This window comes from Coffea arabica, chromosome 2c (genome assembly GCF_036785885.1).
Source record: "Coffea arabica cultivar ET-39 chromosome 2c, Coffea Arabica ET-39 HiFi, whole genome shotgun sequence".
Classification (NCBI taxonomy): Eukaryota; Viridiplantae; Streptophyta; class Magnoliopsida; order Gentianales; family Rubiaceae; genus Coffea; species Coffea arabica.
In genome coordinates, this window is record NC_092312.1 from 29,674,384 (window position 1) to 29,690,656 (window position 16,273).

The 16,273-nt window shown below is 33.7% G+C and overlaps 1 protein-coding gene across 1 annotated transcript; it reads right to left on the bottom strand.

Moving 5' to 3' along the window:
• Positions 1-5,537: 5,537 nt before the first annotated feature.
• LOC113724236 (serine carboxypeptidase-like 40) lies at positions 5,538-9,388 on the bottom strand. The gene is made up of 8 exons (XM_027247158.1): positions 9,013-9,388; positions 8,476-8,583; positions 8,111-8,385; positions 7,285-7,545; positions 6,847-6,965; positions 6,611-6,703; positions 6,188-6,293; positions 5,538-5,684 (listed from the first exon to the last, which is right to left on the bottom strand). Exons 1-8 carry the CDS (start codon positions 9,386-9,388, stop codon positions 5,538-5,540), a joined length of 1,485 nt encoding a protein of 494 aa, XP_027102959.1.
• Between the last annotated feature and the right edge of the window lie 6,885 nt (positions 9,389-16,273).

The following is a 16,273-nucleotide window of genomic DNA, read 5'->3' on the forward strand; positions in this document are numbered from 1 at the left end:
CCATGCTTATATGAATTGTTTTTAGCTCGAAAGAGTAGGTTATTATCTTAGATTGACATTACTAATGATGTATTTGAATTTGTACATGTAATTGAAGAGTTTTGTACTTTGACTAATCTGAGATGCTTATGGATGAGGTAGTACAAGTGAACCTAGCCAAGGGAGGTCAAGGGTATACAGGCCCCAATAAATTTAATCTTGAGCCTAAGGTAGGGTAATCTGCGCCGAGGGAGAAGTAGAATCAGTTGGTTCGATAATGACCTAGGTTAGAGACTTGAAAATACAGAATGTGGGTGTAGTTAACTGGGATAACAGGCCATTTCTTGTTCTACCATTGTATGTATGCTGCTAGTGACATGTCAATACTAATGTGTATAGTATCTGATTTGTTTTACGCACTTGGTTTTGATCAAATTGATATGTAAAGTATCTTTGTAACCTGATGAATGAACTTGGAATGCTATAAGTGTACTAAGTGCATTTTCTTATCTTTGACTGTGTGATTTAAAAATATTTTTATTTTTCTGTTATAGTCGATTTATTTTGTTTATGTGCTACATAACCTTTTTAAAAAAAAGAGAGAAGAGTATGGAGGGTAAACAAAATCAAGAATGATGGGCTAGTCAGGGACATGGAGCTACCTGTGGACATAGCAGTAGGCAAGTACCAAAACTAAGAGAAACAAGAGACGCGGCGGCAGAGCAGCAACAAGAACTAAAGGCCAAAACAGGGGATCAAAAAGCAACGACAATACAAAAAATGGCTAATATTTTAGCGCAATTGGTAGAGCAACAAGACCGAATTCCAGTGAATTAGCCTAGGAACCCTGAAAATGGAGAGGACAGGGCTCTAAAGCGTTTTCAAAAGTTTGTTCCTCCTAAGTTCCTTGGAGGGCCTGATTCAGAGATGGCTGAATATTGGTTGGAGGCTATGGCTAATATTTTTACGGCTTTGAATTATACGGAGGAAAGATAAGTGGCATTTGCTGTCTTTCAGATTGAGGGACTCGCTCGAACGTGGTGGAATGTTATTAGGGTAAAATGGGAGAGAGAACATACAGCATGGACTTGGGTAAATTTTATGAAAGAGCTTAATGAGAAATACTTCCCACCTCTGGTCTAAGAGAAGAGAGATGATGATTTTATTAGGCTACGTCAGGGAACCTTAAGCGTGGTCGAATATGAAACGTAATTCACTAAACTGTCCAAATTTGCTCCTAAATTGGTAGCTACGAAGCAAAGGGGGGTGAGGCGATTTGTACAGGGGTTAAATGTGGAAATGCAAGAGGGTTTGACAGCTGCACAAATTAATACATTCATAGAAGCCCTTGAAAAAGCTCAAAGAATTGAAATTGCCAGGGCACAAGTGAAGGCCTTTCATGCAAGAAAAAGGAGTACACCTGAGGAAACCTAAGGAAAATGTAACATCATCAAAGTAAGAAGAGCGAACTTTTCGCACTACCCACCATGGACATTAGGATAATTAGAAGAAGGTTCTTCAAGAGGAGTTCAAATAGGAAAAGGGCAACAAGAGGGAATTCCTCGAGAAAGTCAAAAAGTAGCTCCTCACTTGGCTTGTGGATACTGTGGGAAGACAAATCACACTGAGGATGATTGTTGGAGGAAGAGGCGAAAGTGCTTAGTTTGTGGGGGTACCGACCATCAAATTAGCAATTGGCCGAAAAAGCAGCAACGAGGGAATAATGCTCAACAAGGGGATAATACTAACCCTAGACAAGCTAATGAAAGAGAAAATAGATCAAGAGTGCCAGCATGGGTATACGCTATAGACAAGCAACAGGCTCCGGAGTCATCTGAGGCGATGGAAGGTAAAAATTTCAAGGACGAAATTTTCTTAAGGGGGAGAAAGTGTGAGGATCCGAAAATTTCTTTAGAATTTCCTCCCATTTTTGAACAAGTAATTTATATTTCCTTCTATATTTCTTTACTTTACCATTTAACTATTTACTAACCCTAAATTTCATGATGATTTCATTAGTTGAGTCAAGAGTTTTACTTTGACTTTTAAAGTTAGAATAAGTTAGGGTTTCGGTGCATTTTGATAGTGTAATCGATTGGTGAGATGTGTGCACTAAATTTGATGGATAAGAGTGGGTATTAAGTAAGAGAAAATATGTCGTTAAAAAGTGCTAAGAGTAAGGTAGTGAATCATAAATTAAGATAAAAGTATAAGAGAATTAAGGAAATAGGCTTGAACCGACGTGCGCCGTTTGTTACCAGTTGAGTACACCACTTGACTAATACTTTCTTACCCTAATCTTCTTGTTTTTATTTCATTTAATCTGCCCTAAATTAACCCTTAAGTCAGTCAAACTTATTGACTAAGGAAAAGGAAAATAAAGACAAAATAGTTGGGTGACACTTGTCAACCATCGATCAAACCAAATGTTGACCAAGATTAGTCTTTGTATTTATCTTGAAAAAATTGAAGAAAAACCATCACTTTCTTGCTCCATGAAGCCCGAACCTTAGAGAGGAAATGAAGAGAGAAAACTTCCAATTTTCATCTTGATTCCTAGCTTGATGGATTTGTAATGTTGTTGGAATTTTTCAACTTTTATTTATATTTTTCAGCCATGAATTGGGAGTTTTTAGTTTTGATTTGGATATGAAAGTTGAGATATAAAGAACTCTAGCTTTGGTATGAAATTTTAGCTTCAAAATAGGATTTTCCACCTTTAGATGTGAAATTTCAGCCTTGGTAAAGGATTTTCGACTTAAGTATATGTTGATTATAGCTAGTTTTGTGGCTAAAATAAGCACTCTATGTATCCTATACCTTGTGAACTTGATTTGTGGCTGTCTTGTGGTGTTGAATGGGCTGATTTGAGAAGAAAATGTAGCCTTGAAATGGCTGGAAAAAATGATAAACACAAAGGAAGTGCTGCTGAAATTTTTTTTAGCAGGAGACTTTGAGCAGTCTTGAGAAAACCGTTATATCTTGGTGTAAAAAAATCCAAATTGAGTTCCATTTGTTGGATTGGAAACTAGACTCATAGCTCTTTTAACGATAAAAATTTCAAAAATTTTCTCAATTCCTATGAATATTTGTGATTTTTCAAATTTGATTGAATTTCCATTCCTGTTCTGTCTTTCTACTGGACAAAGTAGCCGCTTGAGATTGGATTTTGACTGACTTGTAGACAGAATCTTGCAAAGGTGTCTTCTGTGAAATTGTAACTCTTTGAATCTATTTTACAATGATATAAAGTTTATAAATTTTGGATTAAAAAGCTTGAGATATGATTTTTTCAATAACGTCGCGTAAAACTGAAAAAAATTCTATTTTTTTTAAATTGTCCTTACTTTCACTTCCAACTTCAAGTTGGAGTTGTTGAACCATTTTGAGCTTGATTTTTCTTTTGGAATAATGTGACTTGGCATAGTGGATTTCATGGCACTTTATAAATGTGATTTTAGGACGTGGAGGTGAGGTCGGAAGTGCACATGAGCCGAACACTTGAACTTGTACCGTGGTGAGTGTTCTTTGCATGTTGTGCTTCCAATGACTATTTGAATTGTTGTTAATGTTTGCTTGAATATTAAATGCTTTTAAATGATTGTTAAATGGATTTCAATAGGCGAGTGTGTACTTTATCGGACTTGGCCTATGTGGACGTGAAATTTTTAATGATTAAATAATTGAATGTTACTTGTGCATGAATGTAAGGCTTTTGGCTGAACTGGGATCTTGCACTTCGTTGCCAGTCGACTCGAACCAAAAGCGAATTCGGTCGGGCGGCTAGTGACCTTGGGACAATGTTTGATATACTCGAGTATTACCACGAAATCTGGTAGAGAACTGGCCAGTGGATTCAAAGCAATGACATAAATGAATGAATGACAAGAACACTGAAGGAGTTTTCACTTGCAAATGTTTTCTAATGTTGGAGGGATAAGAAAAATGGTTGGCAAATGAATGAATGAATAGCTCCAAGTGAGCACGTATCCTTCCAATGAATTAATGTTTATTTGTCGAATGACTGTGTATTATTGTGCAAAGTGTTCCAACTGCTAAATGCTATACTTCCATGGTTTCTTTACCTGATTGCTTGTTTGGAAAACCTCACAGAGGTTTTAACTCATTCCATTAGTTTGTTTTCTTTACAGGAATGAAGGCCGGAGCAAGTAGGCATGAATTAGGGTGTATAACTTTTATGTACTTGTACTTTTGTAAATGACACATATTTGGACTCTTTGGAAATGTAATCCTATGCTTTACTCTTGGATTGTAAATTAAGTTGAATTGTTGGTTGGAAATGGAGCTTTTATGTTAATTTCAAGGCTTGAACGGCTATTTCAAGAACGTTAGTAAGGGAGTCCTGGCGAGAGTTGGGTAGGCGATCCGCCAAACCCTTGGGTACGTCTTAGGGGGAGGTAGGGTCGTTACACAAAACATATTTCATTCTTGTAATTTTATAATTTTGACTAATTTCATCCTTAAAGTTTCACACAAATACATTTCATCCTCATAGTTTAATAGATTTGGCTAACATATATTGTCAAGGATTTTAATTAGATTATTGTCATTTGATCAGCATGCCCTTTAGTAAAAAAAAAAAAAAAAACATTGGATCAACAAAAAGTTTAAAAATCTTTTCTTAATTCACTTTCTAGTTTTAGTACCCAAAAAAACCTAAGAAATTTTTTGCCACAATTGCTCTCTTCTTAATCACAATCGAACAAGAAGATCCAAAGAAAATGAAATCGTGGAAAACAAACAACCTCACTATAGCCAATTGGAAAAGAATGTCGAACCACCCCATTACAACTAATTGGAAAAAAATATTAATGTGAAAGAAAGAATGGTTTGGATTGTCATTTATTTGCAAAATTTTATTTTGTTGATGTGTATTTTGCACCAATAGTTGCATCATGTACATGTTTTTCAATTGTTTATTTGTTTTATCTCAAATACATCATATCATAATTTTAAAAAACAAAGAGATAGTCTCCTATCCAAAAACACTTGTTATTTCTGTAATTTAATCAATAACTGAATTAAGTATTAATAATACAATTATTAATGGGACATGTGATGATATTATGTACAAATTGGTTAACAATCATTTAATTGTCCTCAATTGGTAGAAATTATGAAACTATGAGGATGAAATGTGTTCTACATAAACTTTAGGGACAAAATTAGTTAACACCTTAAACATTGGGGGATGAAAAGTGCATTTTTCCCATATAACTTCTGCCAAACATGTAGGGAGATTATATATTTACTCGATATGCTCGAAAAACAGTTTATAGATGTAGCGCAAAAACCATAAATCTAAACAAATAACATTGCCAAATTAAATTTCTGCAAGTATTACGTTGTTACTAGACTATTGATGGAAGTAATAAGCTGAAGAACTATCCCACTCATCTACTTATAATTGGGAAGCAACTAGAATAATGATGAAATGTGAAAGATCACCTAATATCCTATTTGTCTACTTAATTGTTGAGAAACAACTAAAAAAATGATCAAGTGAGAAAGGTCATCTTGCCCTATTTATTGCATACTTAATGGTTGGGAAATGGTATCCCTGAAATAAAATGAGAAATAAGTGAAAGGGCTCTATCAGGTCTATAACTTGGTACTTGATGACCAGCTCCTTTCACCGTCACAAATGTCAAGTTGTCTTGATAAATTTGCACATATCCACCGACCTGATTATAACATAAGAAAATGAAAATATTTTATGAGCACATGTATTATCTTTTTAGTAGTTTATTAAGATCTTAGATAAGATTATTAAGAATAAGAAAAATCCTATACTACTTATTCTGTCTATCGTATAGGCATGCTATGTTTTTATAGATGGACTCTAGGAACAAACTAAAAGAAGGTCCACTTGTCATATTTGTATGTATCGTATAGGCATGCTGTGTTTTTGTGGATGGACTCTAAGAACAATAACTTCCAAATGTTTCTGAATACTTGAGTTTAGCTATGAGTATTAAAAAAAAAAATGAGTTTTCTTCTATTCTCACTTCTCAAGTGATTTTTAAAATCTAGTGTTAAACAATTTTTGAGGAAAAAAAAAAGAAGAAAAGTAATATGCTTTTAACTTCTGATTCCTCAAATTAGAAACATTTGAAAGCAAGCCCAAAATAAAAATCTAAAACTATAATATTAGGGAGCTCAAAAAATTCATGCATTGATTACTGACCTCCCAATCCCGAAACCATGGCTGCCAAGGAGTTACAACTGAAACTTTTAACGCTTCTATCGCATATTGTGATGCAGTCACGGGGACCCTTCCATCCACATCGCCACTGTTTTCACACAATTGATCAAACAGATTAATCTTTGACATTTTTAATTTCAAAGAATATACAAAATGAGCTCGCTTATAAATCATCAAATATTAACGGACGGTCTAATTTTAAAAGATATTACATTCAAGGATCAAAGAATTTGCAGAGGATTTTTGGTTGGGCATGGATGGTCTTGTAAAGTTGTTCACGTTTTGGTGGGGAAACCTATGCAATTTTATGTTTCCCAAAATTTAAAATACTATACGAGAAGAAAATATGAATCCTTTACATAGATGACCACAATGCAATAATAAGAAAGTGGATGATAGGATTACCTAAATATCCACACTTTTATTCCATTTGCCATGAACTCTTTAAGGTAAGGAAGCACGGTTGATTGCCAGTCTACCCAATCATTAAGAACATCACTGCAAATTTTTTTTAATAATTGAATCCAGCTTAGCATGGAAAGATGGTTAAACAGATTCAAAAATTAAAGATGGAAAAAATTGAAAATTAAAGATAGAGATAAAAAAAAAAGGAGAGGGAGGGAGGAGGGCTTCTAATTAACCTGCATGGCTGCCAATCATATGGTATTTTCGTGACATTAGCATGCAACGCCTCTTGAACATTGGGATGGTTAAAGTACGCATAGCCATAATAATCACTGCATTTATCGAACTTCAATATCTGCATGTTGAGGATTAATAGAGTCAATTAAGAAACAAATTTAATTTCAAGAAAAAATATCTAACAAAATTGTCAGATTTTTCTACGTAAGAATTTGATTTTTCAGTTGTCTTTCTTCTTTTTTAGGCATTGAATTTTCATTTTTCAACTTCACTATAACTATCGTTTCTCCAAACACAAAAAAGATATGGTTTTCTTTTTCAGCTATTAAAGGATTTAATAGCACACCTTACACCTTCTAACCAAACATCAGCGGCCCGAATTCTAAAAATTTTGTAAATGTTTGGTGGAAAAGAAAAAAGAAATCAAGAAAACTTACATTAAATCTTTTCGGGAAGCTGGTCAGACCGCCGTGGAAACACCTAGGGTAATAGATGTTGTATATGTCAATTTGGTCAACTGCATTGTCTGCCACGGCAAGGGTTTGGTTACATTCAACACTAACACTGCCATTGGGATGTGACAAATCGCACAGTTTGTTGATTTTTTGTAAAGTTTCAGGGGAAATAAGAGCATGTGTTGCAAAAAAGTCATACATCCCAATGGAATCTGTTGGGTCATTGATGACTGCATTTCCAATCTGCATTAGATTTCAAGATCAACAGCGTCATCTAGAAAACTCTCACTAAAAATGTGAAAATCACATGCTAAATTGATTTAAATGTGAAATTCACATGTGTTTGGATAAAAAATTATTTGAAATAATTATTGTAGTACTTTTTGTGATATAATGTATGTGAAATAAAAAAACTGATTAAAAATTGTGTTCATGATATAACAGAACAAAATTTGAATTTTTTTTTTTTTTTTTTTGCAAATCTTGCTAACCAAACATACTCATTATAACTCTCACTAAAAACTTCTTTATCTAGACGTGATATCATGTCTCCATAAATAAGTTGACATTCCAAAAAAAAAAAAAAACTTTATGAGGACAAAGTATTGTAGTTTTCTTTTTGCTTACTAAGAAAACACAGATTCAAAATTTTCCTAAAAAAATAGGAATCCTATCGCCAAAATTAAGCTAAAGTCAATTTTTATCATTTAAGACAAGAGGAAAAAGAAAGAGAGAAAACGACACTAAGCAAATGATGATTGACAACGCAGACAAAGTTGGGGAGTTTATCATAGTAGTAGAGTCGTACCAAGATTCCTTTGAGGTTAATGATGGTCCTGCTGGCCTTCTTGTTGTGGTAAACAATGTTATGTGCTAATTGAGGTACATAATGGCCAGCATAACTCTCTCCAGTAATGTAAAAGTCTCTATTTTTGTATTCGGGGAACCTCTCAAGCCAATTTAGCAAGAAAATATAATTGTCTGCTGCAGTTTTTTTATCACCTCCCTTAACAAAATCCTCTGTTGTGTTGGAGTATGAAAATCCTACTCCTGCAGGGGATTCCACGAACAAAACATTGGCAACTGCAGGTACACAAAAATTACAAACAGTTAATATTAAATGCATAACTATTGAATCTTGTGGAAAAATTAGCAAAATATAAAGTAACCTACCATAATTCCAAGCAAATCTGTTCTTGAACAGTGTCTTTCCATCACTGCCAACTCTGAATGGTCCAAGTTCTTGAAAGGCTCCGTAAGCAAGAGAAGAACAACCCGGACCTATTTGAAAGATAAGAAAAAAAAAAAGAGAAAAAAAAAAGAAGGAAAATGTCATTTGAGTTTAACAAGCTTAAAACAATATCACAAGGGCTGTACATACATGTTGTTCACTTGTTTGGATATTCTATCTTTTTCAATTGCCTTTTTCTCGAGTGATATTAATTATAGGAATAAATATGTATCTTACGTATCTATGTATACATGTACTTTGTCGTCTCACAATCTAAGAATCTAGGCATAACAAATCTCCACAACACGCACAAACATTGATCTCCACGAGGAATTTACACACAAACTATTAACAGACAAAGGAAACAAAATCTTGCAATCCTTTTATTGCCTTCCATAAAATATATATGCAACTTATACACAAAAAAGAACAAAATTATATACAACAAGAAAATAAAACTTGAGAAATTAGTAATCCACCTCCATTGAGCCAAAGGACAAGAGGCACATCCTCAGGCTTCCTGCGACCCTGTGCTTCAACAAAATAATAGAAAAAGGCACGGCCAGCAGTCTCATTTACGGTGATATATCCACCATACTGTTTGAATCCAACAGGTGGTTGTCCAGGCAGACGATCAATCCTATCTTTCTCCTTCAGCCCTTCTTGATTTGAAGGCTTAGGAGGGGAATCACATGCTGGAAAGTGATTGCTTATTTCAACGTTGGATTGTGGGTTCAATCTCGCCTTGAGATGATGGAAGTCTGCTTCTATATGTGTTTTCCCAAATGTCTGGACCAGAAACAATGTAAATAAGAGAGCTGATAGGAGATTCAAACGGGTTGTTTTGATCTCCATTTTTGCTTTCTCAAGGGAGAAATTCCGAGGGTCTGAAGAATGCAAGTTGCTCCTATTTATGAGGAAATTAGGAGGTTAAGTACCAATACGGAAAGAATTCTGGGAACTGTTAAACATTGAAGTCCTTAACGTATAAGTAGTATGAACCTAAACCTAGCAAAGTTTTTCAGAGCCCTGAATTGGTTGAAGTTCGGAATAATCACCTTTGTCCTTCTTAGAATTTGAACCTAAGATGTTCACGAGGACATTAAATTATGTTAAACGAAGAATCCAAGTTATATGTGCAAGTCTTTTTTATTCATTCAAGAAGACTCCTTCCAGAAGACTTCTTATGAATAGTATATTATACAGTGCAGGATCTACTTATTCGCTTCTACTGCTCAAGAAAAAATTTGGCATTATCGAATAATTGGCAGGAACTCAACAGAATTATCTACCTATGAGTAATTTCGTAAGTATTTTCAATAAAAAAAAATGATGATTACAAGCATAGACTCACCAAAGGAAATCTGAAAGCCTATATACATGCAAATAGCAGACTGAAAAAATGAAGGGTGAACATCGAATGACTAGTTTATAGAAGCAATAACACACCACGTAAACTACATGATTGCATACAAACAAGCATTTGGTTTTTTATAATTGGATTTTAATAGTAAGAGTTATTTTTAAATCATTATTATGTACTTCAATTTCTGGGTAATACTTGATTTCTCTCTAGATCACTAGCCATCAGAACTCAGAAGAATATGTTTGCACTTGATAATGGGGATGCAGATTGTTAAGGTGATAAATTTGGACAATGTGGCTGACCCCGGTTAAATTAACACACAATCTCTTGTCAAAGGCAAAATATTTCATTGTTTCATTTGCGTTCATTTCTTAATCAAGATTTTATTCTAGTCACACAATAATGGTTTTTGAGTAGTTCTATTTTTAATGTTTCTTTTTATTTCATTTCTCAAACATATGATGCTAAATATCATAATAACCTTTTTGTAGAATCTCTTGCAATTCAAGGATTTTGACATACTCACATAATGAGCGAAAATATAGGTATTATCTAGCTTTAATCTAGTAGTTAAAGTCGAGATCTCAAAACTTAGAGGTTTTGGATTCCAATTCCCTCCCAACTTCTTAAATTCCTTTTCCGCTACGAGGGAAAAAAAGGCATTATTGGAAAAGCTTTAGATTAAATGAGGCAAAACAAATAGTCATTTAGTTCTATGCAAAACCCTTCCAAACTCATTTAGTAAAATAGCTTTGCTTCTTCTTCCGAGGAATTAGAAAGAAATTATCATCAATTATGTTAGGTTCATGAGTAAAAGACTATGTCCCACATTGGTTCGAGAGACGAAAAAAGAGCGGTTAATATATAAGTAAAGATCCATGACCTAATAGTTTAAGTATTTAGGTCAGAGTTAGATTCCTGACTTATATATTGGACTCTTTAATGGGCTCTATAGTTGTGTTTCTCTCTAACAAGTAGTGCCAGAGTTTCAAGTTGCAAGCTAGTTATCTACTGAGATCAAATGGGTTGGTGTCTATTACTAATTGAACAATTTAATAGGTGATATTCTTGTTTCAAGAGCTTGATAAGAAGCATTGAAAGTGAAGGATAGAAAGTCAAAAAATATGGAGATACTTAATGGTGAATCTAAACAGGTGATTCAAGGGTCAAGGAAAAAATGAAATTCAATGTTGATTTTGGATGTTAATTGTTGGAGACTTTTTCATAATTCTATCAGTTGATACTTCATCCTGGTGATATTTAGATTCCAATTATGTTCTTTAGGTGGTATGACATATGTCCTAAATAAACAAAATAATCTAATTTTCAAATGCTAGAAAACTCTGATGGCAATGAGTTTTACGTTGTAGGTAGAGTTTTGGAAACCATACATGGCGAGACAGTCCTGAGGATGGGAAAAGTATGATGATTTTACCACTTGGTTGCTTTAATGGTTAGAAATAGAGCTCACAAAAGGGGATCTCAAATTGCAAGTGATGGTGAGAAGAAATCCTGCGAAAGGAGATGGTGAATTGAGATACCTTCTAGCAAGTCAACTGGACGTTGGACTCGGGGCAACTATATATGTTCATTTACCAATTAAATCAATTTGATGTCAGGACTGTATTAATTGGATATGTAGTTTGATACCATATAATTTAGTAGTTGAAGGCAAATGGTTACCAAAAGAAATATTCGCCAAAGTGAAGATTTGTTAGAAAATTGGCTTAATTTCTTTTTGGCAAGTTTCTTAATTTGTGTGAAAGTACCTAGTTTCCTAATTAATTTTAGTTATTTGAATTAGTAGTCAAGGAATTTCCTACTTTGTTTAGAATTTAGAAGTTATTTCCTATTATGTACAAATTTAGAAATTAGTATTGGTTTCCTATTATTATTTGATTTTTGGTTAAATAATATTCTTTGTAAATAGATGGGTTGCCATACTATAAAGTGACACATAAAGAGCACACAAGGACGACATGTAGCCTTATACATAAAGGTGAAAGAAAGTTTTTGGGAGATGAAAGATGGTATACGAAAGTTAAAGTTGGGTTTAAGTTGTATTCTTATATACAGTTTTCCTCTCATAATAAAAAATGGATATCTCTCAGTAGACGTAGGATCAATAATGGAGTCGAACCACATTAAATATTGTGTATCGTTTATCTTTCATGCTTGTAACTTGTTTATCATTAAATTGTTATGTACTTGATATCTCAATAGTCGTGTGTTCTCCGTTTGCATCCCAACAAGTGGTATTAGAGTTTCAAGTTGCGAGACTGGGTTACTCATGGGCAAAAAAATTCTTCTTGGAGTTAGACCGGTGAAAATTTTCTTCTTAGTAGTGGATCAAAGTGCCAAAGTGTTAAGGAATTTGATTAGTGTTGGATCAGGTGTACCATGAGTTTGGCAGAGGGTTCAGTTGGGGTTAGACCAAGGAGTCAAGTTGATGGGGGTTTAAAATATACTTTGGATGTTGAAAAAGAGTGAGTTCATGATTGGAAGAAGAAGCGACCTTAAGTGATAAGATGGGTTTGCGTTGAGTATTAAAGTAGGTTCGAAATAAAGTTTGTAAACTTGGATTTAATGTGAGGGGTTACTCATGAAAAGGGAGATTTGTTAGGTTCATGAGTAAAAAACTATGTTTCACATTGGTTTGAGAGATAAAGAAAAAACAGTTAATATGTAAGTAAGAATTTGAGATCTAATAGTTTATGTTTTTGGGTTAAAATTGGGTTTCTGACTTATATATTAACCTCTTTGATGTGCTCTCTCGTTGTGTTACTCCCTTACAAATTATCATACCAAGCTAGAAATCTAATATCTGGTTATCTCAAGAAGTGCAATATGAGTTAAAAAGTTCTATCTGGTCGTTAACTAGGTGCTCAATTCGTGCTTTGTTTACAATCTTATGCATATGAGAATCTGTTAGGATTTTATTCTTTTGGGACAAACGCAAATAATAACTTTTGGTTGGTCGTAACCACATAAACCTTTACACATTAAAAAAAAATTCTAAGAAGATCTATGGATGAAGTATATTATAGTCCACTAAACTATTTCGAATTCTCATTGAAACTATCGATCTTTTTTGCATCCATCAAACTACTGAAGTGCTTCGGTTCAGTTAGATAGAAATTCGTCCTTGTAAAGATCACACATTCGGTCAGGATCTCCATTTAATCTTTTGTTAAATTAGATGGAAATTTGTTCAGATCAACTAGGGGTGGCAATTTTCGACACGACCTGAAAACACGACACGAACCTAACACGAAATTAATGGGTTTGGGTTGAGGTTTTGGGAATTCGGGTCAGAATCGGGTTGGACCCGATGAACCTGAAAAGAAAACAGGTCGATTTCGGGTCAACCCATGGTGACCTGATATGACCCGATATGACCCGTTTACGAATTAAAAATAATTTAATAAATATAAAAATAATTTTATCTAACTAACCTAAGTTATTCTTTTTTTCAAAGGCATTAATTACTTAATCATAAATGAATTTATTTAATTTGTGTGAAGTTGAAATTATTATATTTGGACAAATAATATATTATATTATTTTTTACTTTTATACTGTTTTAATTTATTTTATATTTTGTTTGGGATAAAACACTTTTACGGTGTTTAATTTATTTTAGATTTGGTTTGGAATTACTTATTTAAATTTTTATTACTTGATTATGTAATTAGTTTTGTGAGAAATTGATTTTATTAGAAATTACAGTGATAAATTAATAAATTAAAATTAAGTTTCGGGTCATTTCGGGTCGACCCGCCAACCCGCCAACCTGAAATTTTCGGGTTCGGGTCTGACCCGTCACGGGTTGGCGGGTCGGGTTCGGGTCAACAGATTTTCTGGCGGGTTGACCCGAACCCGACCCGCCAACCTGATTTGGACCCGAATTGCCACCCCTAAGATCAACTGCAATTGGCAAGGACAGCAATGACATTTCACCTCAGCTATATCTATTCCCGACCGGATTAACTCACAAAATCATAACAATTAATTTACAGATGGGACTTTTAAGTTTTCATGACCACGCAATTAATTTGCCAGTACCACTTTTTTTTATATAAAAGAAAATTCTACTGGCTGATTGTTGGAATCATCTAGCGCGATTTCCAATCCCAATTTTTTCATGATTCAAGTACAGGAGAAGGAGATGACAGTTTTCTCCATCTTTCTTTTTGCCCGTCTTGCACTGTGGTGGATTATGCATAATAGTAATTAGAAACCAACCAAAAACACAAGACAAAACAATAAAATTTTTATCTATCAATTTCTACTCTCAAAACCTAATATTAATCAATCAAAAATTCCAAATATCTAAATACAAAAAGAATAATTAATAGAATGCTACAGTAAATGCACATTGAATTGAAGCCAAAAATAGGGTAGATAATCAATGAGCCAGGAGCTGCATGCAACAGCAATATTCGCACGCAAAAGATGATACCCGTGATTGCAACCTAGAATCAGGCTATCAATTTCTATCCATCCAAAGGGAAAAATTCACTTTTCATCCCCATTGTTTGGAATGTTGGACAATTTCATCTCTAAATTTTCAGCCAAAACACATTTCAATCTCATCATTTAATGATTTTGACCAATTTTGTCCCAAACTTTCACGCAAACACATTTCATCCATTAGTTTCATAAATTTGATTAATCAAAGACAATTGATAAATTATTAAATAATTTGAATGGAAATATCATCACTTGACCATAGCATGCCCATTAGTAAAATACAAAAAATATTGGATAAAAAAAATCTCAAAAATAATTTTTCAATTCACTTTCTTATTAAAAAAACTAAGAAAATTTCAGCCACCATTACTTTCATCTTATTCACAAATTGAATTAAAAAGATCAAGAAATAACGAAGTCATGGGGAAGAAACAACCCCACTATTGCCAATTGGAAAAAATTTTCAAACAATCTCATTGCAACGAATTGGAGAAAAATATTAACATGAAAGAAAGAATTGTTTAGATTATCATTTATTTGCAAAATTTTTATTTGTTGCAGCATATACATGTTTTTCAAATTGTCTATCTATCATCTAATTTATTTTTTGTCTCACATATATCATATCACAAAATTTTAAAATAATCTCTTATTCGTACACAGTCATTATTATTTTCTGTAATTTAATCAATGACTAAATTCAATATTAACAATACAATTATTAACCGGGCATACTAGTCATATGATGATATTCAGTTCAAATTGATTAACAATGATTCAATTGTTCTCAATTGTTCAAATTTATGAAACTGTGAGGATAAAATGTATTGTATGAAACTTTATTAATGAAATTGGTTGAAATTACAAAACTACAAGGGTAAAATGTATTTTGACTGAAACTCTAGGGACTGATAGGGCGACAATTGAGTGTTATTACATTGCTGTTTAGTCCTAATTTTGGCTAATTATTGTGCATAGTAATGGGTTTATGCTCGTATTTGGTATTTGTGTTACCTGCAAGCAACTGAGGTAAAAAATGACAAAAAGAAGTGAATTTCTAGAAGACCAGTCCCTCCAGAGCGTGCCCACGTCAGAGACCGTAGAGCTGCGTGAAAAAAACAGACCGCGGATCCTATTTCTAGAGCTACCGCCTTTCTTTGGAGACACATTCTAAACCTGCGTGGGATTAGGAAACCTTTGCAAAGAAGACTTTTGGCAACAATTCAATGAGAGAAATAAGGAAAGAATCCTTTTGAAAAACAAACTCTAATTCGAAAAACAAAAGGTGCGGCGGCGACAACACTTTAAATAGGACAGCAATAGACTAGGGTCTATCATCTTTCATCATTTATCTTTTTTCCCTTCTTATACGTGAGTTTGAGACTAGCGGTTGTGCTGCTCTTACTTTTCTTCAATCAGCTAAACTCCATGAAAGCTTTCAATTGCTTTGTGATTATGCGGCAAGGCTAGTTCTTTTATCTAGTTGAGGAATAATCAAGGCCCGGTGCACAAACAATTGTGAAATCTCTTTGATTATTCTAAATTTGGCGTTTGTGAGTATTTAATTATTCTCTGATTTAATAGTCTATTATTGTTTGGATTTATTGGATTAATGTGGCCAGTTGTTCAATTGTCTGAATAGTATACTGCCAATTAGGACAAGGGTGCGTAGCACTTGATTGTTTTAAATTAGTGGTAAACGGCATAATTTAATTGGCTCACAGGCAGTCTAATCTGGGTCGTGGGAATAGTTAGTCTAGTTTAAATGAACCCGCATGTGTGTTTGTTAATTAGAATTGGGTCTCTCTAATTCCTAAAGCTGTAAATAGATTAAATCTTTTGAGCGTCTCTGGGGTTATCTATTTTACAAGAGAGTAGTTTAAGAGCGTCTCTAAACTACT